At 37.8% G+C, this 23430-nt stretch overlaps 1 protein-coding gene across 9 annotated transcripts in view; it reads left to right on the forward strand.

The window, feature by feature from the left end:
* The window catches only part of SIPA1L1 (signal induced proliferation associated 1 like 1), a 224181-nt gene that overhangs the window by 141668 nt on the left and 59083 nt on the right, over positions 1-23430 (forward strand). For all 9 annotated transcript variants that reach the window (XM_075030550.1, XM_075030559.1, XM_075030551.1 and 6 more), the window contains 3 exons: positions 3936-5756; positions 15970-16100; positions 16708-16896. In XM_075030550.1, coding sequence (XP_074886651.1) covers positions 4259-5756; positions 15970-16100; positions 16708-16896 — 1818 coding nt within the window. In that variant the 5' untranslated portion in view covers positions 3936-4258. The remainder of the gene's footprint in view (positions 1-3935; positions 5757-15969; positions 16101-16707; positions 16897-23430) is intronic.

Genomic DNA, 23430 nt, shown 5'->3' on the forward strand with positions numbered 1-23430 from the left:
CTACAATCTGAAGTCTCAGCATGTTCCCAGCAGATAACAGAGTAATTATTAAATCTCTTCAATAAGACTCGGTTGTGGGTAAAGTCACTACTTTGTAAGGGAAAAGAGCATGATCCCACATAAAGGTAAATCCAGGAAAAACTGTAATAGAAGGTCTCTGAATTGATGTGTCAGTCTTGATCTCCTTTTTCCCATTCATCTGAACAAGCAGATGTTGTATTATCTTGTTTGGCTACCTGAATCCAAGACAGAAACTGATTAGTGTGCTGTAGTTGAGGATTTTTTACTATCCTGAGCTGATTTGAGCGAGACATTTTTTCTCAATCAACTGCTTCTGTTTGCTGCTTTGTAATCCGAAGGCCTCTGGATGAAGTCTTGACTGGTAGGTCTTCATGTTCCTGGTGGCTAACTTCAGTCACAAGGAATAAGAAACTAAGAGTTACCTGCCTTTTAAGAATGACATAGAACTGCAAAACTATCTTGGGATTCATCTACAAGGACCTTTTAAGTTTGATCAGAATGGTCCTTTGTCCTACAGGTGGAACCCCAGTTTGGGAGGAGGGAGCAAAGTGATGAAAGAGGTATAAATAGAAAGGGAAAGAATGAAAACAGGTTAGTTTTTGTAGTTCATTTTGAGTTGAGAATAGACACAAGGACCTCTGGTGCTGGTAAAAAGCAATGAATAAACTTTGTCATAAGGATTCGAGACCCATTTTGAACAGATCCTTGGACTGCTTTTCTAGTTACTGCATGCAATCTGATAAGCAGATCATTGGTTTTCCAAGCTTGTTCTCTTAACAGGTTTTTAATTGATACAATCAGTACTAAATTTTCATGTACCTCTTTTTTATAGTTTTTGCATATGTTTTTCATTTACAGCTTTTTATATGTAGCTCTTCATCTGAGTATTTTGTTGGCCTCCTCAGTAAGTTCAGATGAATTGGAGAAGCACAGGTTTTCTTGGTTATGCTAGTTTGTCCTCACCATATTCTGTTCACGTAGCAATTCTGCTACTTAAATATTTAACTTCCTGCAGGTTTTCCAGTTCATAATATCATCTGATTATTGGTAACTGATGGTCATTTAAATCAAGTGTAATTCACCCTGTCTTTGATGCCTTCATATCTTGCAAGTAATGAATACGAGAAGAAGTACAGATTGTCATTATTGTTCCTTTTCCATTAAATCTGATGACCAGTGTACCCAGGACCTATGCGTTAGCAGTTTTTAATGTTATCAAATGTAATGGTTTTACTTTATTGAAGCTAGTCGAACCTTTTAGATCAGACTGTTAGGTCTCAAATTAGACACCAGGACAGGAAGGTCTAGGGAAGCAACCACAGACAGGTAGTTACTGTGTCCAGAAAATCTGACTGAAGTGATTTAATTCGTATAAAGATAGACACAGGCAAGGGAGGAGTTCAGTTCTTCAGACTATGATATTAACTATTACCTTAATCATTAATTGCCTGTATTCCAGCTGCTACAGCAGATGAAGTAGGACAGTTGCAAAAACCTGCAGAGCATGAAACAGCTGGTCCCCAGGGTGAGACATCCTTAATGCTGAGTCAGGCACAGAGAAAGTATTTTCTTTGGAAAATATACTGTGTGGTCATGTAACTAATGACTGTACTACACATACAACGGGTCAAGAATAAGTTCCACATACCACTTAGTTATATTTTTTCATACATGATTTTATATATAGGTTTATATATATACATATCTCCTTAATTATTTAGGATTGTTGTCCTACATTTTTAAAGGAGAAAAAAAAATAATCAGGAGGGTGGGGGGAACTGGTAGCATTTGGGATGCTTATATGGTTAGCACCAGACTTGTCAATTTTTAGAGCTGCTGCGTGAACTTGTGCCCTTAAGTTAATGAGAAACTTGTATTAGTATGTTATCTGTTGCTGTAAGGACCAGCACTTGAGGGGGAGGAGGTGTATACTTTGCTTTCAGAGATATTGATGGTGGAAGGGGAACGGTGAGGGACAAGAGGTCTTGGGTTTCATTGCAGGCTATGAAGAGGAGCGTGTGGTAGTGGACACACTTCTGCCTGTTTCGTGTTCCACCCTCATCTTGACTCTTCCTTCACTATCCCTTTTAGCCTGTGTTCCTCCTGCCCTAAATCCTTACCAGTTTTCATACAATTTTCCTTCCATTCTGCCTATAAAAAGCAAGCCTGTATAGCTCTTTAGAAAGGGCTATGCAGTGTTCCCATTTCACAGAGCTTATTGCATAAATGATATTTCCTATGGCACTGTTGAAAAGCATAGACAGAACATTAGGTTATGTGATGGTGCACAGTGTTTGTGTTTTTCCTTCCTTGATCTGATTTGTGCACAAAGTTGTTTCACCAGCTTCATCACTTCTCAGACTGGAGAGTGTTTGAAATCTGTACAAAGTTGCAGCTGAAAATTCAGTAGTTTTGCAACAGCTGCATGGATAGACTGCCTTTCTAAAGTGATTCTAATTATATAGGTAGAAAAAACCTGTTATTTCATCAGTATCATTGTAGCAGAATTACAAGGAAAGTAACTGTAAATGTAAATGGCTGTGCAAATACAATAATGCTCTAAATCACTTGCACTGTTCTTGTTATGTGTGATGCAGTCAGCTTGCATTTTAAGTATTCCTTATGTGTTCAGCTTTGTATAAATAGCAGCTATTTCAAAGAGATGTTGTCTATGGCAAGTGAAGTTAAAACATGCTGCGTTTGGAGGCAGAAAGTGCCCTGGCCAGATATTTAATTGGTTTGGAGCAAAGTACTCCATAGTTTTGAGAAGAGACTGCAGAAAGTACTAGTTTCCCTGGAAGCATCAGAAAGCCTTGATTTGTAGACAATACTGTATTGTCAACATGGTGCTGGTTCAGCAGCATCTTTCTGCACACATTTGGCAAATATTTAAAGGCCACGTTTTGTGTAATTGGTTTAGCCTTTGAAAATTATTAACCTCTTTGTTAAAGGATGCACACAGCAGTGCAAGATTTTATCTTGACAATCTCATGTTTGTCTTCTACTAGCAAGGATGTATTAATGGATTATTTTTTTTAGCTCCTCAAAGGGTAGTATACTAAATGCTTTGTAATCACTTCGGTACTGATGAGGTATGGGAAAGCATTTAATTTGCATGGCTTTGTAAAGCTGAATTATACAGGAGCTGTGGCAGACAATATTTTGTTAGACAGGGAAATCAATGGTGCTTTTCATATCAAGTTATTTAAAAGTATGTGTTTCTGTTTAGCTTTAGTCTTTTTATATGTTGTGAAATCTGGGCAGAGGTTAATACATGCTTTCTGGATCCAGCTAATCTGCAAATAAGGCTGTGCAAAACACAATAAATGTTATTGACAGCCATTCTATTATCATTTTGTAATCTTTTTGCAATTAACTTCCTTCCTTTTTTTTTCTTAGCATATCATTGTTATTTACATTAATGGAAAAGTTGAATAGGCATTGTTAATACCTAATTGCAACCAAGGATGCATGACTTGTAAATGGTAAATTCTTTAAAGCATTTATAAACAAAATTTGGAGTACTGATCTGGCTCCTCTATAGTTTCTACAGGAAATGTATGCTATATGTGTCCTTCAGCTGAGGAAATTAGCTCCCTACTTGTGCTTTGTAAGACTGTCCACTAACATGGCTAAAAAGTATTACTTATCAGTCCATAAGGAAAAAATTGTATTTAGGTGTGGAATCAAAATGTAAAAGTATTTTTTCAGAAAGCAAACCAACAATATCTAGAAAACTCTTCATCACTGCATAACACAACAAAACTCTGCATTTTTGAGATGATCAATGAGATTTAAAAGTGTGTTTGTTAGAAATATTAATTCTGTGTAATAATTACTTTGATAGTTTCAGTTATGAAAAAAGTTATATATGAAATGATTAATGCTTTTATCTCCCTTTTTCTCTGTTCTAGGCTTAAAAGAAGTATAAGCGATTGGATTACAACTCTGACATTTTGGAGCACACGTGATGTTAAAACAATTTGAATGTAATAGAGCATGGCTACTTCTTAAAATGCAGAAGTTAAAGGAAATTATTGCTTATCAAAACCTACTGAATATCTGAATTCTCTAAACATCCTGCATTTAACTGTGTCCTTAAATGTCAATGATTAAGATCTCATGCAACCATTGTATATTTTGGAGACTATTCTCCAAAAGAGAACTGTGCATTTAAAAAGCAGAAATGACTGTTTTCTCTCTTGGAACTTACTAAGGTTGAACATACTGAAAGATCATGACCAGCTTGAAGCGGTCCCAGACCGAAAGGGCCGTTGCCACTGGGGTATCAGTTGGAACAGATGGCACCTCAAAAGTCCACTCGGATGACTTCTATATGAGGCGCTTTAGGTCACAGAATGGCAGCTTAGGATCTGCAGTCATGGCACCAGTTGGACCTCCTCGCAATGAAAGTTCCCATCATGTTACCTCTACACCTGGCGTCCCGAAAATGGGGGTCAGGGCAAGGATTGCTGATTGGCCCCCAAGGAAGGAGAATATCAAGGAAACGAGCAGATCTAGTCAAGATATTGAAACATCAAGTTGCCTTGACAGCATGTCTTCTAAAAGCAGTCCTGGGAGTCAGGGAAGCTCTGTTAACCTGAATGCTAGTGATTCTGTCATGTTAAAGAGCATCCAGAGCACACTTAAAAACAAGACCAGACAATCTGAGAATCTAGACTCCAGGTTTCTTACACCTGATGGCTATCCCAGTTCCCCAAGGAAAGCTCTTCGCAGAATAAGACAGCGCAGCAACAGCGACATTACCATAAGTGAGCTTGATGTGGATAGTTTTGATGAATGTATTTCACCCACTTTTAAATCTGGACCATCTCTGCACAGGGAGTATGGCAGCACATCTTCCATAGATAAGCAGGGAACTTCAGGGGAAAGTTTTTTTGACTTACTGAAGGGCTATAAAGATGAAAAGTCTGATCAGAGAAGCCCAGCCACAACAAAACTCAGTGAACTCCTGATTGCCAGTGGAAGCAAGGGTTCAGGATTCTCTCTAGATGTGATAGATGGACCTATTAGTCAAAGGGAAAACCTGAGACTCTTTAAGGAAAGGGAGAAGCCACTCAAGAGACGCTCAAAATCAGAGACAGGAGATTCATCCATTTTTCGTAAGCTGCGCAATGCCAAAGGTGAAGGGGAGCTTGGGAAGTCTTCAGATCTTGAAGATAACAGGTCAGAAGATAGCATCAAGCCTTGGACTTGTCCAAAGTGTTTTGCTCATTATGATGTACAGAGTATTTTATTTGATTTAAATGAAGCGGCAATCAACAGGCATAATGTTATTAAAAGAAGGAACACAACCACAGGTGCATCTGCTGCTGCTGTAGCATCACTTGTCTCTGGACCCTTGTCCCATTCTGCAAGTTTCAATTCTCCAATGGGCAGCACTGAAGACCTGAATTCAAAAGGAAGTCTCAATATGGACCAGGGGGATGATAAAAGCAATGAACTTGTGATGAGTTGTCCTTATTTTCGTAATGAGATTGGTGGGGAAGGGGAGAGGAAGATCAGCCTTTCCAAATCTAATTCAGGTTCCTTCAGTGGATGTGAAAGTGCCTCGTTTGAGTCGACTCTGAGTTCTCATTGCACGAATGCTGGAGTAGCAGTTCTGGAAGTTCCCAAGGAGAATCTTATTTTACATCTAGACAGAGTAAAAAGATACATCGTTGAACACGTAGACCTTGGTGCATATTATTATCGAAAATTCTTCTATCAAAAAGGTAGGTACATTTTATTTCTCCTTGTGTTTTATTGATGATTTTTTTCTTACTGACATAAAAAATAAAGCTGATATATAATAGTATTTGCAAGATTTTTTATTTTTTATTTAATCAGCAGTGCTTAAACATGGTATATTTTACCAATCAGTACATGCTATGTCTAATAGAGTCTTTCACAGTGCTGGGGTAAAAAAAAAAGTTGATGATTTTTAGTACTGATACACATAACAGTTAGAAACGGCTATGAATTATAAATGTCTTGAAACACAGCTTTGGTATCCATGGGAGTGGGCAGGGGTTGGCACTTGAAAGATTAAAAAGGAAAGTAAAATCCTAAAGTATGAGAACTTTCTTCCTTCCAAGTCAAGACTTGATGTACTGAGGATTTAATGGAATGTGCAGCTTGGAAAGTTAGCATTTACAATAATCTTTGGACATTTTAGTATCTTAATTATCCATTTCAAAATGGGGGGGGGGGGGTGACTGTTTATTTTAAGTCAATGATACCATATAAATAAAGATTAAAATTTTACTTGCTATTTTCATTATAGCCATCAGTCTAGAAAGAAAATTCTTATTTGTCAGATTTTGCAGAAAGAAACTATCACTGTACATACATAACTAGATATACACAAACATATGGGTTGCAGTGACAACAACGTGTCTGAAAAAAGAGTACAATTCTGTATCACATGGCTCTTGAAACCAAGGATTGTAATTTCCATCAATGCTTTTTGACCTATAGAAACAAGCAAAACTCAAACATTACCCAGATACTCCCCTCACCAAAATGATGCTGGCACCACGAGATGCAGATCTCACTGTCTTTTCTTCCTGATTCTGAAAATGATCAAAAAGGAGTGCAGACCAAGGTCCTTTAAAGTTTAAAAGAGTTCTGTCTGCAGGATTGTGTGCCTTGCTATGGTATGTTCAGATGGATAGAACTGGTCTAATGACCAATGCTTGTTCCTTAGCTACCAATGATCAGGATTGGGTTTCATCTCTTCAGTGAAAGCAGCTCGAAAGAGCTCATTTCCTGCAGATTAAAGCAACAGTAATGCCTGGTTAAAATAAGTGGATGGTCAGTTCAAAAAAACTTCAACTCATTAACTGTATGTTACAGCTCATCTCCCATTTTTCCCTTGCCTCGAAATAGGTCCATCTCTTGCCTCTTTTTCCCTGCATTGTCCCTTGGTTGGGTGGCTCTTGTCACGCTTTCCATAGTCTCCTTTTTCTGCAGTCTTTCTGGGGCTGAGAGATAGCCTTTGCTGCATGGTTTTTGAGAGTGGTGACCCACGTCCTTTGGAGAGAAAGGAGTGAGGAAAAATTGGTTTTCTGAGAACAGTAGGCCAGACGTGCAATATAGGATGAGGTATGTTTGGAGGGGAGAGCCTGAGATTAGAGACCCTTGCCTGCTATTACCTTCCTTTCTGTCTCCCTCCGGAACAATTTGATTCATTATCACTCAGGTGAGTTTTGCAATCAGCAACTAAGGGTGCAGTTTTGTGTTACAGCTGACCTGATTTAACAGCATTTCAGCACTAAAAGCGGAAGGCTTTATTTCTCCCCCTTCTTTCTACTAGTACTCTTTGTTTTCTGAAAACTTGATAAGCCAGTTTAGTTCACTAACCAAGCAGAAATCTTGCCATCACAATAAATTTGCTTTTTGTTGCTGGGTTATTTCTCTCCGGTTTTAGTGAGTCAAATCAGCTTTCCTTGCAGTCAGAGAAGTGCTAAAGCCTAGTGCCAGGTAAGCAACGAGAGTGAACAGCAGAAGAGGAAGGAGGTGTGAGTGGGATTTCAGCCATTAGGCAACAGCAATTTATTAGTTTGGCTTATCCTTAAGGGAAACCCTCACCCTCATGCTACTGCAATGCCAGTCACCATTATATCTCCACTTCTTTTTAGTTGTAATTAAGATTAATTAGATAAAATCAACACAACCTAGTCCTAAGGGTATTGGTGAGGGGTAACCAGATATAAAAGTGTCAGTATATGTATGGAGTGGGTTTGGAGGGAAAGAAGCATCTGTGACTTTTTTTTCCCTTAAGCCCTAAAACTGGATTTTAAATTCACTGTGCTCATGTTCAGTCCAGCAGGCACAAGCCGGGGGCATTGTTCCTACCATAGATTTGTTTGTCTGAAAAGAGATGTACTTCAGAAGCCTCATCAGATATGCCCAAACCCCACTTTTTACAAGTACCAAACACATTTTGTTGACCACCCAGTGTATCGTCTTTCCCCAAGCAAACTTTAGACTGATCTGAATGTGATGGGATAGTGACAAAACTTAAAGCAGCAGGAAAAAAAATCAAGGAAGTCAGTTGTAACTGGAAGTTTTTATACCATGAAGCAAGTAATGATGCAGAAACTTCCTTGTTTAAAGAGGTTTGATCTTTATGATGTTATGAATGGAATAGACAGTGACAAAAGACAGTTTCAGTGGGATCAGCTAGTCGAGTCAGCAGGCCTTGGGTAATTTTATAGTCTTGAAAGCATGAAGCAAACAATTCTGATTCAGCAACGATAACTTTTAAAGATCTGAAACCAGGAAAATTTCACAGAATTTGAGAAGTACTGACATAATCCTAGAGCTTGTAAAGAATAAAGTGATGACCCAGAGAATTGTAATCCTTTAGTTTGTTTTCATGCCAACTTGAAATAACAAAGCAGGTAACTATCAACAAAGAACTTCCAGTTAAAAATCATTAATGATGCTAGTCAGCATGATTTAATGAAAAGTAAGTCTTGTCACAAAAAACCCCCGCACACTGTTAATCTTTTGTGTCATATAAAAAAGAAAAAGAGTGAAAGCCATTGCATTGATAAAGTCCATTTTAATTTCTCGAAGGTAATTTGGTGAGATGCTGATGGTGACTTGACTGAAATCTTTAATTATATGGAAGTAATAGCTCATTCTTTACGGGTATTGTTACTTGGATGATAGATGCATCTCAAATTTTAGCAGTGTACGGGGGAGGTATCAGTGAGCTGGAATATTACTAACATGGTCCAAATTAATTAAAATATCCTAATCTAGTTAGTGTAAAATATTTGCATGTGACATTTATGGATGAGTCTTGTGTAAGTTCATCGATGAACGCAAATGGAGGAGCATTTGTATGTGAAAGAAATACTAAGGTGAAATCAACATATTATTTGACCCTTTACAGAGCAGTGGTAAAACTATTGATAAATAATATTCTGGCCTGGTGTCCAGACTTCTAAATGTGAGAATACTGGTGGAGACAGCTTAGAGGAGGTTAGAAAAATAGTACAGATATTGGGAAAAGAACCTTATATCTTTAGTTCCCAAGGTTGGATTTGGCTCCTCTACTTTATATCTGAGCTAATTGTTCAGACTTCCTTTGTACTGAGTGGAGAGAAACGAACCTTGCAGGATGATACAAGTTGCAGTCTTATTTCACTCAATTCTCTACAGAAGCCTTATACACAGCTAACTCATGGAGAATGTTTATGCTTACAGGAGCTGAATGCTACTCTTATATTGCAAAAGATGTATTTGCAAGGTGACTATTTAAAGGTCTTTTGATAGGGGGACTTGTAATTAGAAATCTTAGTCTAGACATTTATAAGCACTGAGGTATGTGGTAATGCTAGTGCTTAAACAGGTGGGAGAGCGAAGCCAGCAGAAGAAAAAATTGTGAGGGTTGCACAAATTTGACCTTGAAATAAGATTAAGCTTTGAAAAAAAAGGATAACTATACATGGGAAAAATTTATTACAGGAAGTTGTTCATTTTACATGGCAGTCATGGGTTCTTGTATGATATTTCCGTTCTCTTAACTTCAGTGCTTGAAAGGACAGTTTCTGACCGTTTGAGTTAAGATAACAAGGTCTCTTCTGGCAGCTCTGTTTCTTAGTCTGACAGAGTCCCATCTTTTAAGATGCCTCTTTATTGGAGGGGTTTGCAGTTCGTATAGATCTAGTAAGTAGCTGGACAGAGTAAGGCTGGCTTCAGTTCAGTATTGGTGTGCTTTCTCACTTGTGCCATACTGTATATGTGCTTTCAGCTCTTGCTGCTTGGTTGTGTCCAAGTGTCTGGAGTGAAATCAGAATACTGGCTGAAACACAAATGAGATCATTAATAACAATAAAAATATTTCAAAGTATGCTGGTACTGGGCTGTCCTGGTTTTGGCTGGGATAGAGTTAATTTTCTTCCTAGTAGCTGGTACAGTGCTGTGTTCTGGAGTTAGTGTGAGAATAACTTTGATAACACACTGATGTTTTAGGTGTTGCTAAGTAGTGCTTATCCTAAGTTAAGGATTTTTCAGTTTCCCATGCTCTGCCAGCGCACAGGTGCACAAGAAGCTGGGAGGGAGCATGGCCAGGACAGGTGACCTGAACTAGCCAAAAGGAAATTCCATACCATAGACCATCATGCTCAGTATATAAACTGGGGGGAGCTGGCCAGGAAGGGCAGATCGCTGCTCGGGTATCGGTCAGCGGGTGGTGAGCAATTGTGTTGTGCATCACCTGTCTGTCGTGGGTTTTATTTATCTTTCTCTTTGTTACCTTACTTTTCATTAAAATTATTATATTTTATTATTAGTGTTGTGGCTGTTATATTTTATTTTACTTTATTTATTAAACCGTCCTTATCTCAACCCACAAGTTTTACTTTTTTTTTTCTGATCCTCTCCCCCATCCCACTGTGGGGGGCAGTGTGTGAGCAAGTGGCTGCGTGGTGCTTAGTCGCTGGCTGGGGTTAAACCACAACATGGGCAAAATTTTAAAAAAATTGTGGTTATTGAAATAAAAGATTTTCTTTCTAAACATGGTGCTTTTAGAATTAATCAGAAGGAAAACAGGTTGGACTATTTTTTTCTTCTTTTTTTTCTTTTTTTCTTTTTTCTTCTTTTTCTTTTTTTTTTTCTTTTTTTTTCCTACACAGTGGCACCAAATGTAAGGGCCAGGAGGGGGAAGGGAAGATTTCAAGAAGCTACCTGTGAATTGTTCTGGGGCTACTTTCCGGACTATTTTTTTCCTTGTAGAGCATTCTAACATTTTTGTTTGTCCTATGATTGTGATGATTATAAAACCTTGCAACTACTCTTCTAAGAAAATACATGTTAAGACAGCTGATGAACTTCAGTTTTGATAAAAAGTATATTTTTTGACAGAAAGGAGGAACAAGTTGTTCAGGCCTTCTTACTGAAACGTAAGAGAAGATGTCTTTTTGTGTGAGAAAGTGAGGTTCTTTCTTACATAACTTTCTACCCCCCACAATTCATCTTGTACTATGGACTGCAATGCTTCAGTTCATTTTAAGGAAAAAAAAGGGGGGGGGGGCAGAAAAACCTTTGAACTCATGGCTTCTGGACATAAAATTACAGTTGCCAGAGAAAGGGAGAGTCGTCTTAGGTCAATCCAAAACTTCTAGTCCTATCTTCTGGCAAAGGCCAGCAACAGATACTGAAGGAAGAGTAAGAACAGGGCAAAGGCATAGCGTTACTTTCCGGGTGTACTTTGCCAGCCTCTGGACATGCCTAGATAATGGACTTCATAACCTGGTGATAATATCATTTGTGTTTAGTAGTCTTTGGACTTACCTTTCAGGCATTTATCCAGTTGTCTGTTACCCTGAATAAACTTTCAGCCTTCACAGTACTCCTGCAGCAGCAAGGAGTTCGGCAGCTTGAATACAGCTTGGTCATAAAGAGCCAATTTTTACTGGCTTTGTCTACCGGCTTCCAGAATGAAAACTAGGGTCATCAGATTAAACAGTCTCACTGCTAGGTGAAAAAGTTTGGTTTTCTCACCTTTCTTTGCTATGTGTTATTTCATAAGCCTCAGTCATGTTTTGTTGCCCTTCTCTGAACCTTTTCCAGTTGAGATCAGGGCACAGTATTTAAGACAAGCAAACAACAGATTTACATACTATCATAATGTTTTCTGTTTTCTACTTAGAAATTCTGAATATATGGCCATAACTTATCATTGAGACTTGAATTTCTTTCCCATACATGGGTAAAAGCCTTGCGTGTATATTCTGGATGAAGTCTTAGAAATGTTTGTACATTTAGGGAATGGATTAATTATTAGCAATAAAGTATTTTTCAAGGAGAACCATGCTTATTAGCCTATCTATAGCGCTTGATATTAAAAACTTATTAACAATAATAAAACCATGGTGATGGAAAAAAATTCTTCCATCAGCTTGTCTAAGTGCTGCTTAGAAAAGAGACCATATCACTCTGGAGGAGCAGTCTAATTCTCTCTGTGTCCCCCCAGTTGTGTCTGGGAATTACGGTTCTCATGGAAAGAACCGAGAGCATCTGTTTAGCTTTGGTCATCCTCGGGCGGTAGTCACTAACATCGTTACCATTTAGGACAAATTTGAGTTACTGGCTTAAAATGAAAGACTTGACTGAGAAGTAAATAGTTTCCTGAGCTGGTTTTATAATGAGTGAGCTGTTGGTCAGCTTTCCTTTAACTGTTGGCAGCCAGTAAAAAACCCCTTTGCTCTAATGCTTTAAATTTCTGCATATTCTATCCCCAAATCAGTACCTTTCAAGTATGTGGCTAGACTTACAGAAAATTTACAGTTAACAGTCTGGTCGTGAGCAACAGTCTGAAGACGTTAGGACTGAGCTCTAAAAATGCTGCTCTCTTGTTCCCGGAGAGCTACTGGGCAGAGTTTTCCAGTGCCGTAAATGCTGCGGTAGGATTAGAGGAAAATGCTTGATGCAGAGTTTCATTCTGAAGCAGAATGTTTGGGATTTTTACTTCTAGTCTGATTACAGAAAATACATCAGTTGAACATGATATTCAAAGGTAAATATGATAAAAGCACAAAAAAACTCATATCAAGTGCATTTACTTGGATTTCCTTTGCAAGGGAACTCATAGATATTTACACTTAGGTTCTTTCACTGGAAGTGTCTTTTGAATTATATGATAAATATTTAACTATTTTAAAAAGTATGTATAATCTGTTCTGATGACCAGGTACAAGCAAGTAATTACTTCTTTTTGGCATGGATTTATAAATTAATTTATGACTGTTGCTAGTTGTCTCCTGAATGTCTCTTAGTTAAATAATATTTCAACAGTAGTTTAAATGAAATAATGTCAAGCTTGAGAAGTGTTGCTTTCAGTGAGATTCTTTGTGGGGTGGAGGAAAAAGCTGTCTTCTATGCTGTTCATGTTTGGCATAAAATTCTTGAATTATAGTTGTGAAGTAACCCTTGTTTTGACAATAAAACTCCTTATTAATTACCTTTACATTGGATATTGAGCTGTGTGCACTTAAATTCTGGTACTACTTTTCCTGCTACAGGAAAGAGAAAATGGTTGGATGCAAGGAAATTCAGGATGTAGTGGAAATTCAGATGGAGATGCACGAAACCCTGTACCACAGGGAAAAGTAGTCAGATGCGGGGATATATACTGTAGCTTGCAGAATGAATACAGACACGGGGTAGAGGAGGAGAAAGAGAATAAAGACAAAGGTGAAGATTGAATGACTCTGTAGTAAATGTGAATGGAGGTAAGGACAGTGTGAATAGAAGAGAGGACTGAGGAGATGCCTAAAGGAGCAAGACAGACAACTGCCCAGTGTAAAGTGAAGGGAAAGAGGGTAAAAGAAATTTCCTATTAGCAGAGAAGTGTATAATTCCACACTGTGCATTTTTCCAAATAAATAGGTGCTAGATAAATAGCTTAATCAAATGATACAGAATTGTACATGTGTGTTAATGCAGCTTCAAGCATTCCTCTTACCAGCCTTCCTAAATGTATTTTCAAGATGTAGAATAATTTCTCCTGAGAAAACTCTCTAGCTGAATTGCAGGCTAGACTGGTTACAAGATGCACAAACTTTATCATCTGTTCAGTTGTCAGTACAGAAAACTAATGTAATTTTTGGACCCTTCTAGTGTGTACTACCAACACATCTTTTTTTCTTTAAAATTTTCTATTGTATAAACAAAGGTACATCAATGTTTTTAAGTCACTAAGTAGTTTAGTGTGGAGATGACCAAGCTATCTCAGGTTTTGGAAGCTGCATAATATGCTGATAGAAAATTGGTCTCACATTGTGAATGACTGTGCAGCTTCTGCATTGACCATCTCTGCCATAAACCAGTGAGCTATAAACATCCTGAAACAAGCAAGTTACTTAGTGGAGGAAGAAGAAATGCTAGGGTGCTAATAAGATGGTTTGGGTTTTTAAACAGTGGAAGATCTCTGTCGTGTTTACAGGGCTCATACCAGTGGAGTAGTATAAAGATTTAATTAGGCTTATGTGGATGGTCTAATTTATTCATAATTTCCCCACTCATGACTAATTCAGTCACCCAAAACTTAAGCCAATATTATTCCACAAGATATTAAAAGAATTTTGAATCTTAATTACCTCTGTGCGGAGTATTGGCTTTTGACGACTTGCAGAGGAATTTGGTGGAAAGCAAGCTTTTTAATGCTGTGAGCATGTTTCTTTTATGTCTTGCATGCTCTGAAATCTTAAATGGAAGACATTGAGGAAAGAGTAATAAAATACCAGATAATCAGGAATAAAATAGAGCCCCCAAGGGCTTAAAGGGGTGGACAGCTGTGTGAAGACAAAGGTGTAATTCTAGGGAGAAGTAAGTTCATGAGGAGAGAGCACCTACTTGAAAAACATATAGTGTGTTGGAGGAAAGTATAGCAAGAACCAGTAAGTATAATTTTAAAAAGAAATTGGATAAAAAATGAGGCACTCAAATTTTTAATGCCACAAGTGATTATTCATTGGAAAAATTACGGCCATTCACTTTGGATGGAGTTTATTTCAGTATCTATTTTTTTGGTATTTTTAAAGATGCAGTTCTTGGTGATGACATTAAAATATTTTACATTTTATCTCTATAGCAGAATAGCTCATATTACACTGTTTTTAAAGTTCTTGGTAAGTTCTGGTTGTTCTAAGAATAACAAGTAATCTGTATATAGTAGATCAGGCAGTATGGTTACATTTCCTTTCAGGGCAGTTACATCTTTTTTTTCATTCCACTGAATTTCACATTTCTTCTTTGAATTGTTGAATTTTCAGATAGTTCTAACTTTCTATTTTTGTGCATGTTTAAATTCATTCATATATGCAGATATGCAGCATATGGAAAGTGATGACATAGGACTTATTTTTCTTGTACAATGCTTGACTTCCATTTTTTGACAGTTTCTCTTAAATTTTCCTTTCAGGTATTGTATGCTTAAATTCAGTTGTTGTCACTTAAGATATGTGCAGCTTTATTTGTATGTTGCTGCATTCATGGTGATATACCTCTGTCATCAGTCGAGATAGTCTGTAACACTCAGAAGGCTCAATAGAAGAGCCTTCAACACCAATCCCTTAAAATTGTTGAGCTTTAATTTTTGTAAATGCACTCTTCTAATATTTTTTCATGTAAAGCCAAGCTTTACATGGGCATAGTTAAACAAATATAAAAATGTATCTTAAATAATCTACTGTTCAGCTAGTGAGCAATTTCTCCAGCCCTGTAGTCTCCTTTCTGCCACCTTCCCAGCTGGGCTAGTTTTAGACTCATCTCTTAGCACTTTAAATTTACTCTTAGGGTTGTTTGACATGTTACTGTTAAATATTTATGCTAGTCACTTTGTTTCTTGTGCTTTGTTCTATTTTTCTATGGTACTGTGCTTTGCTGCCTTTTTTTTTTTTTTTTACTATGAACAAGTCTTTAACTTCTTTTTCAGCTTCATCAGTTTTTCCCCTTTTATAATTGAGTAACTTGTTTGACTGTTCTTTGCTTTTTCCATGCAAAAATAAGTAAGTTGCATCCTTTGCTAAGTACAATTGTTTGCCACTCCCATTTTAACAAGGAGTGGCGAGTTTCCCACTTTGGTGCATTTGGCTTCTTTGTTTTTATCTTTAAGGGGGGTTGTACTTATTTAGCTCAATGTGAATGAAACAGATTTCGATATAAGAGCCAATGTAAGTGGTGTATCCTGTTTTAGGCCTCTTTAAGCAGAGATGCAATGTTGAATTTCAGCCTTCCTGTATAAATGGAGCTCATTAGAGAACTGAAGCATGAGAATGAATTCCTGAAGACATGCTCTTACTGACTCTAGTGGAGCTGGCAGTTAATTTCCAATATAACAACTAAGCATGAAATATAATTGAAGTGTAAGAAGTAAGATGGACTTTTATTTGCGTGTTCTTTTTTTTTTTTTTTTTTGTATTATGCAAGAACACTGGAACTATTTTGGGGCAGATGAGAACCTGGGTCCAGTAGCTGTGAGTATCAGAAGAGAGAAGCCAGAGGAAATCAAAGAAAATGGACCTCAATACAACTACCGGATCATATTCAGAACCAGTGAGGTAAGCAGTTCAGAAATGATAGTAAAAGACACTAGAAGTCAGCAGGGAGAACCAGGTGGTATGTGTGAGGTTTGTGTGCTTTTCAGCAGAATTTCCTGACAAAAGTTATGCCACATGTTTATATTACACAGAATACAACTAAGTGTATCAGTGAGTGAGTTATTCCATAACATCCAATACAGAGGAAATTGTGAAGGTTGTTTTAGTTAAAGCTTGAGAAACTTACAGAAGCTGTATTAGCTAGAAGCCAGCAAAGAGGAGAGAAATTACTTCCTCCACTTTTATACGTGACAGTGGGTAGACCTTAGAAGCGTACTTTTACAATTTGAAATGCTTTGCTAGAAATGGTACTATTAATCTTTTCCAGTTATTAGTTTCTTGTAAAACTTAAATCTGTTGAATCATTTGAAATATTCTGTCTACTCTTAGCTATCAGTGAGTGACATTTTGTGTATCAGTGTCTGTTTCATGCAACATAAGTTATTTAGTGTCCTCAATCTCTATTGAGAATTGGAAAAATAGTATGTTTTGCTCTACTGCTATTGCTAATCAACCTTTTCTCAGGACATAATTCAATATATAAGCTATTTTTGGTTTGTATGCTTAGCTTATGACACTAAGAGGCTCTGTGCTGGAAGATGCTATCCCTTCAACTGCAAAGCATTGCACAGCCAGGGGACTACCTCTAAAAGAAGTGCTGGAGTACGTGGTTCCTGAGCTGAATATACATTGCCTAAGGCTGGCCTTCAACACTCCGAAAGTCACAGAACAGCTTATGAAGCTGGATGAACAAGGGGTAAGTGCAGAGTTATAGAATGAGACAAATTGTCTTAAACTGTCAGATTATTGCCAGGAACTGCAAAATTACCTTTTAGCTTTAAGTGATTATTGTCAGCGTATTAAAATGCCTCATTTAAACTAAAGCTTGTCATCTGCAGGGAGAGTTATGTTGCATGTCTTTCCCCCAAGTTTTGCAGAATGTTTGGTATGTGTCAAATCAAGTTTGTTGCTCTAAGTAGTCTAAAGTTTTAGATTAATGTTATGGCAATTGTCCATTTTAGTTTCCTTTAAAAGAGGCTAAGTGATTGTTTATCGAAGACTGTGGGGAGGAGGGAGTTCTGTTCTGGTTTTCTTACTGCTGTTGTAATGAGAATAGAAATCTCCCATGTTACTAAATGTTCTGTTGTAATATTCTATTGGGACAAGCTTCACCAGGGTACTGCCTGTCTGTCTGTTCCTGTCCCCCCCACACACACCTTCCCTCCTTCTGAAACAAACTACATGGTGAAATATCCTAAGCCTCCTCTTCATACAAGTGTTTTTCAATTAGGGTGATAGTCCCCTGGTCTCTTAAAGATGGAACCAAGGCTCGTTAGCTATATAGCTTAGACTGAGCACAATGAAAGTCCATGAGTAAAGTGAATTTTATGATTAAGAACTTCAACGGTGATATTTAACAGCCGTGAGTAGAGACTGTCTCTTTCTCCTGATCATTTTTGCTTCTCATGATCAGCCTTTCCTGCACAGAATTAACATCTATGTTGTTATTTCTTGTTGCTGTCAGTCTAACATTGCCATCATAAAATTGAAAAGGACTAATCATTATCTGCTCCAAAAGGGACACAGTATAGGTATTCTAAACAGGTTTATGAGTGACTATCATGAAGATTTTGTCAGCCTCCTTGTGGTTTGGTTATTAAAATGAACAAGGTAGAGAATCCCCAAATAAATACCTACCACAAGCAAAACTTGAGCAAAACACTTTGTCCTCTAGTTAGTTTCAGAACCTCATCTATTTCACTAAGAACACAATAGAAGAGGATGAAGAAATGGGTAGCCATGGCTCTCTCAGAGCATCCAGACTAACATGGGAGTGGTAATGTGTGATCAGCCCAAGGTAGGTGCAGCCCAGAATTGTCACTGACCATGGCCAACAGTGGGTGCCTGGCTAAGAATATGAGAACACGACGAGCACAGAGTGATACCTTCCTAGCTCCTAATAGCTTGTAGGCTTTTATAGGGCTCTCCATCCTACCCCTCTGCTTTGCCAGTTTCATGAGTCCTAGTTTAGTTAGTTCCTTCTCATGTAGAAGTTGTTCTGTACTTCTGGTCATGCTTTTGCCTCTCTGGAGTTTTTCCAGTTCCCCTTCCCCTCTCCCACATCCATTTTAAAACAGTGCAGTTTTGAAAATGGGGGAAAATTTTGGTTTAGTATGCTTTCTTATCTCTTCCATCTCTAATAATTACTGATATTTTATTTGCTTTATGGCTACTACTGAACACTGGAAGTATCTTTAAATGAACACCTAAGATCCTGTTCCTTAGGGGTATAAGTCAGAGCTCATTGCTGTGGATATAAAGTTGGGTATCTTTGTACCACATGGATCACTTCAAGCTTTACTTGCCCTAACGTTCATCTGCCATTCTTTTGCCCAGTTGTCCACTATCAAAGGTTCCTTTGGTAGCTCTTCAACTCCAATACTGTAGAGTAATAACTCAATAATGTTAGCTAACTTGATTACCTTACCGCTCATCACCTCTATCAGATTGCAGAAGTGTATGTTGAATACTCTATGTCCAAGTTCAGATCCCTGCCTTACTCTACTGATCATTTTCTTCAGCTCCTTTTTGTCTTTTAGCCAGTTACGTGTCTAAGGAAGTTCCTTTTTCTGTACCATGGCTAATGAGAGTTTTTAAGACTTTTTGAAGAAGAAGCTTTGTTAAATGTCTCTTGGAAATTTAGGTATACTCTGTATCAGCTGTATCCCCTGCATGTGCCTATTGGCTCCTGCAGAGAACAACACTGCAATGATCCAGCAAACATGTAGAGGTTGAGGGGAGATGGGTTTACTGTATAGCCTGCTAAAAGAAGGATGGAATCTTTAGATGCTTATGCTGCTCAGTATAACTGTTCTCTTTCACATGATGAGGTCCTAATAAGTTGGAGGCCTGAGTGTTTTCCTTAGACGATTAGAGCAGTGATTCCAAATATGCACATATTCAGTGTTTATGATTTGTTACCTGAGCCTAAACCTAATCTGCACTTCATCCAGAATCAAATTTATCAGGCTCTTGGAGACTCAAGGATATCTTTCAAATCTCTTGCCAAAGTTTTCTGTTTCAGCAGAGGAAGAAATGGAATTTAATTCAACATGGCTCCATAAGTGAGCCTTTGAATTCAAGGATCAGTACCTTCCAGATATGACCATCAAGAACCTGCAATGGGAAAATTTTCACAAAGAAAAAAAATCTAGCAGAAAGTTCTACTTAAAATAATAAATTCCGAAGTTATTTCTAGTAGAGATCTAATTTGAAAAGCAATTTAGCATAATCTGCTTCAGGAGTCATTTATCTAAAAAAGTGTGAGATTAAATTATCCTTATTTCATATCCTATATGTCATTAAGCTCCCACAATATGGTGTATAGTATAGTTTTCTGTTACTACTTAAACTTTTGAAAATCATTAAGGATAAGCAATAGTTAAAATTGTACTATCTACATCAAAGTATTTTCTGTTTTTGCGGTAATGAAACAGTTTGACACTTCTAACAGAAAAAGATAAGCACGCTCTGTACTAATTAAAAGCTGCATTTTTTATCAATTCCAAGCTAACAGAAAAATTTGGGTAACAGCTGCTCTACTAATTAGGTACACAGAATGTTTATCACTTCTTCTTGCTGAGTGTCACACTGTTTCATTACAGTACAAACAGGTGCCCGTTTGCTATAGCAAATAAGATGTCTTGTAATTTTAAGAGTTAAGACTATAAAGTGACCTTAGCCTGACTTAGCCATTGAATTTCACCCAGTAAGCCCTTCATTGAGCCAAATTCACATGCACCAGTTTTCATTAAGATAGCCGATCTTTTTTTTTATATTTGAGTGAGGTTTTAAAGCAGTTGGTTGTTTTCATATTTAAGAATTTGCAGTTCTTTATTTGAATTGATCTGCTTTCGGCTTCCAGACTTCTGATAGCTTTCTCTGCTACATCTTAAGAGTCATTTTGGTGTGAGATTTTTTTCCCAGCAAAGGTTTTTGTGTGCAATGATTGAATCATCTGTTGGTCTTGTTTACAATAAACTAAACAGATTGCACTTTTCAAGTCTTTCACTGCAACATATTTTCTCTGAATTTCATACCACTTTTATGGCTGAGCTCTGTCTCTTCTACTCTTTCAATATCTGCATATGACATCCAGTGTCAGAATGGGAATATTCTTCTTGCCCCAATTTTGTATCAGCGTTGTATGTCAAGCTGCATGTTCATTACTTCCCCTTAGATTGCTAGAGTCATAGTAACATCTGCTGTTCTGTACATATGGCCCCCATTGTCATCTAGCTGTTCTTTTATTGGCTTTATTAAAATGCATTCATTTGAATGGTTCTGTGTTAAAAAGCAATGCAATTGTTCCATAGGGCTGTGCTAACTTCCTGGCTAATTACCATCTACTAATCTTTGCCTTGAATGCAGAGTTCATGGTAACTTACTTTAGGTTTACTTCCAAGTATTATTTAAAAATTTGAATATCAGGGCAGTTACTGATTTATTCCAGTAGAAGTTCATCTTTATGGCAATTCCTCATTCACAGAAATACTGTGAAATGTCAGTCGGTTTTTAGTATAATTCCATATTTGTAATATAAACTTGCTGACTGCTTAAATCCAAGATAGGCTTTCTGCTGTCTTGCACTGGGTGCTAGACAAATACTTGAAGTGTACTTTTCCGACATATATAAATATGTAAATACTTCTAGATTATTAAAATGAAGCTGCTACTTTAGGAGGTTTACCACAGCAGAATTCATCCTTCAACTCCTTTTTTTAGCTTTTACTTGGAGTTAATACACTTCTAAGGACCCTAGATTTATCAGAAGGAGGTGTAGTAATGGGGACTGCATGCCTTTCTTCCCCCAGATCTGCTTTTTTGAATCAGAAATACCAGCTTGTGTTGTCCTTATGAAACTTTTTTTTTGATGTTCAGCAAATCTAAGAACATAGCTAGAAGGCATATCCTGCTCTTTGTGTAGTCCTTATTTAGCTTCTTAGCTAAATTTTCATTTTCAAAGCGTTTTTCAAAGCAATAAAGGACAGTTGTTTGGTTGCTTGTGGATGCTGTGGATCCTGTTTATGTTTATGTCCTTGAAAATACTTCCTTCACCAGAAATTGAAGCTTAAATAATGTAGGTGTGCTTGGTGAGAATGGTTTTCTTTGTCCTTATTTATTCAAGTAAAATTACTAGAAACTATTGTAATTAGCAGTGCAGCTAAGGCATTGTGGTCTGATGAAACACTTCCACCCATTGTATTTCTCTGGGAGTGGACAAAGAGCATTATCTGAGCAGCAAACCTTGCCTGAACAGTCCAAGACAGGATCTGCTACTAATGATACAGAAATTGATGGCGGTGGTTCTGGCAGGAGTGGCCGCCGTGCCACCTCTCACCACCCTTCTTCTCTCCCCTCCCGTCTCCTCCTTTCCAACATGTCAGCAGTAGCTGGTCCAGGCTCTCTCTGAGAGCACATAGCCCTGTCGGCAAAGGCACTAAGTTTGGCTGCTGTAAGGCAATAAGCTTGCAGTGAGTGGGATCACGTAGTTTGCTAGCTAAGCAGAAATCATAGAAATGTACCTGCAAACTTCATCTAGCTCCCATGATTCCTGAGCAAATTTAAATCTTAATCAAACAGTCGTCATGCAGAATGTTTTACACAAAAAAAAAAAAAAAAGCATGAGCTATCCATCTGTATCTGGATTGTTTTGAGCATTGTGTACACTGATGGTTGTTTTGAATTTTTTGTATTTTTTAGTGAATGGAGAGTTGAAATAATAATAAATTGTAACATTAATTTGCATGTGCTCAGTACGTGTTTTACAAATAAGTATCTTTGCTTCCAGTCTTAATACTTTGATGCCCAAAATATGCAGTTTTTATTCTTAAAGGTGAATGGTTTTGGTTTGGTCTCTAGTGCTGAAAGAGCATATTTCCTTTATAGTTACACAGAAAGCATTTCAAATAGTTAATGAGAGAAAAGGAAATAGAAATGTTACTTCAACGCACAAAATTTATTCCCCCCCCCCCCCCCCCCCCCCCCCCCCCGCTTTCAGTTGAAATTTTGGAAGTTGGCCCGTGAATGTTTCTTTCATAAGGAATAGGTTGAGATGAGGATGGGTAGAGAGAGTGGGGCTTGTTTAGCCTAGAGAAGAGAATGCTCCAGGGAGAAATTATAGCAGCCTTCCAGTACTTAAATGGGACCTACAGGGAAGATGGGGAGAGACTCTTTATCAGGGAGTGTAGTGATAGGATGAGGGGTGACGGTTTTAAACTGAAAGAGGGTAGATTTGGATTAGATAACGGGAAGAAACTCTTTACCATGAGAGTGGTGAGACAGTGGAACAGGTTGCCCAGAGCAGCTGTGGATGCCCCATCCCTGGAAGTGTTCAAGGCCAGGTTGGATGGGGCTTTGAGCAACCTGGTCTAGTGGAGGGTGTCCCTGCCCATGGCAGGGGGGTTGGAACTAGATGATCTTTAAGGTCCCTTCCAACACAAACCATTCTATGATTCTATGCTGTACTCATATTTTATTGTAAGAAATTTGAATATATTTAGAAGGTGCAAGTTGGGTAGTCACTGTGTCGAATGATAAAATAAGGGACATTCTGGAGGGGAAAAAAGAAGCCTAGAACTGTGACTTATTACATATGCTTAACTTCTCCAACAGGAGTAATCAAGCCAGGTTGCTCTTCACCCTTCTTTTTTCCCCTCCTTATTTTCCTACTGCTAATACTTTATCCCTGTCACCATTCATCCTTGGTAGTAAAAGAAGAATACAGTAAAGTTGTAATTTTCAGAGGTTTTTTAATTTTAAAATTTACTTCTAGAGACAGAGTAGGATGACTTCTGAGGGCTTTTAAATTATCCCACCGTAAACATAAGAAGTTAAAATCAATGAATTCCAGTTTAATTATGTGTCCACATCGTTTCAGCAAGTTCTAAAACCTTTTGTCTCGCAACCTGCGATAGAAGCTTTGAGAGCAAATCACAGTATATTCAGATGACACTGCTTCCAGTGCCCTTGCAAATAACTGTTTTCGCTTCCCACTAACCTGTAGCCCAAACTTGCAAATCTCATGACAGTTTCAAAAGACTTTCTTATTATGTTGCTCTGGCAGATCTGCTTGGTATTTATTTAAAATGGATCCTCTGCAGAAATTTGTGTGGGGGAGGAAAGATGATTTACCCTGCAATAAGTATGCATTTTTACTAGATGAATTTCATGCGTAAATTCCAAGGCTCTCCTTTGTACGCTGCCAGTCAGAGCTCCTGCCTGTGAAATT

The sequence above is a fragment of the Buteo buteo genome, chromosome 6 (assembly GCF_964188355.1).
Source record: "Buteo buteo chromosome 6, bButBut1.hap1.1, whole genome shotgun sequence".
In the NCBI taxonomy this organism is placed as follows: domain Eukaryota; kingdom Metazoa; phylum Chordata; class Aves; order Accipitriformes; family Accipitridae; genus Buteo; species Buteo buteo.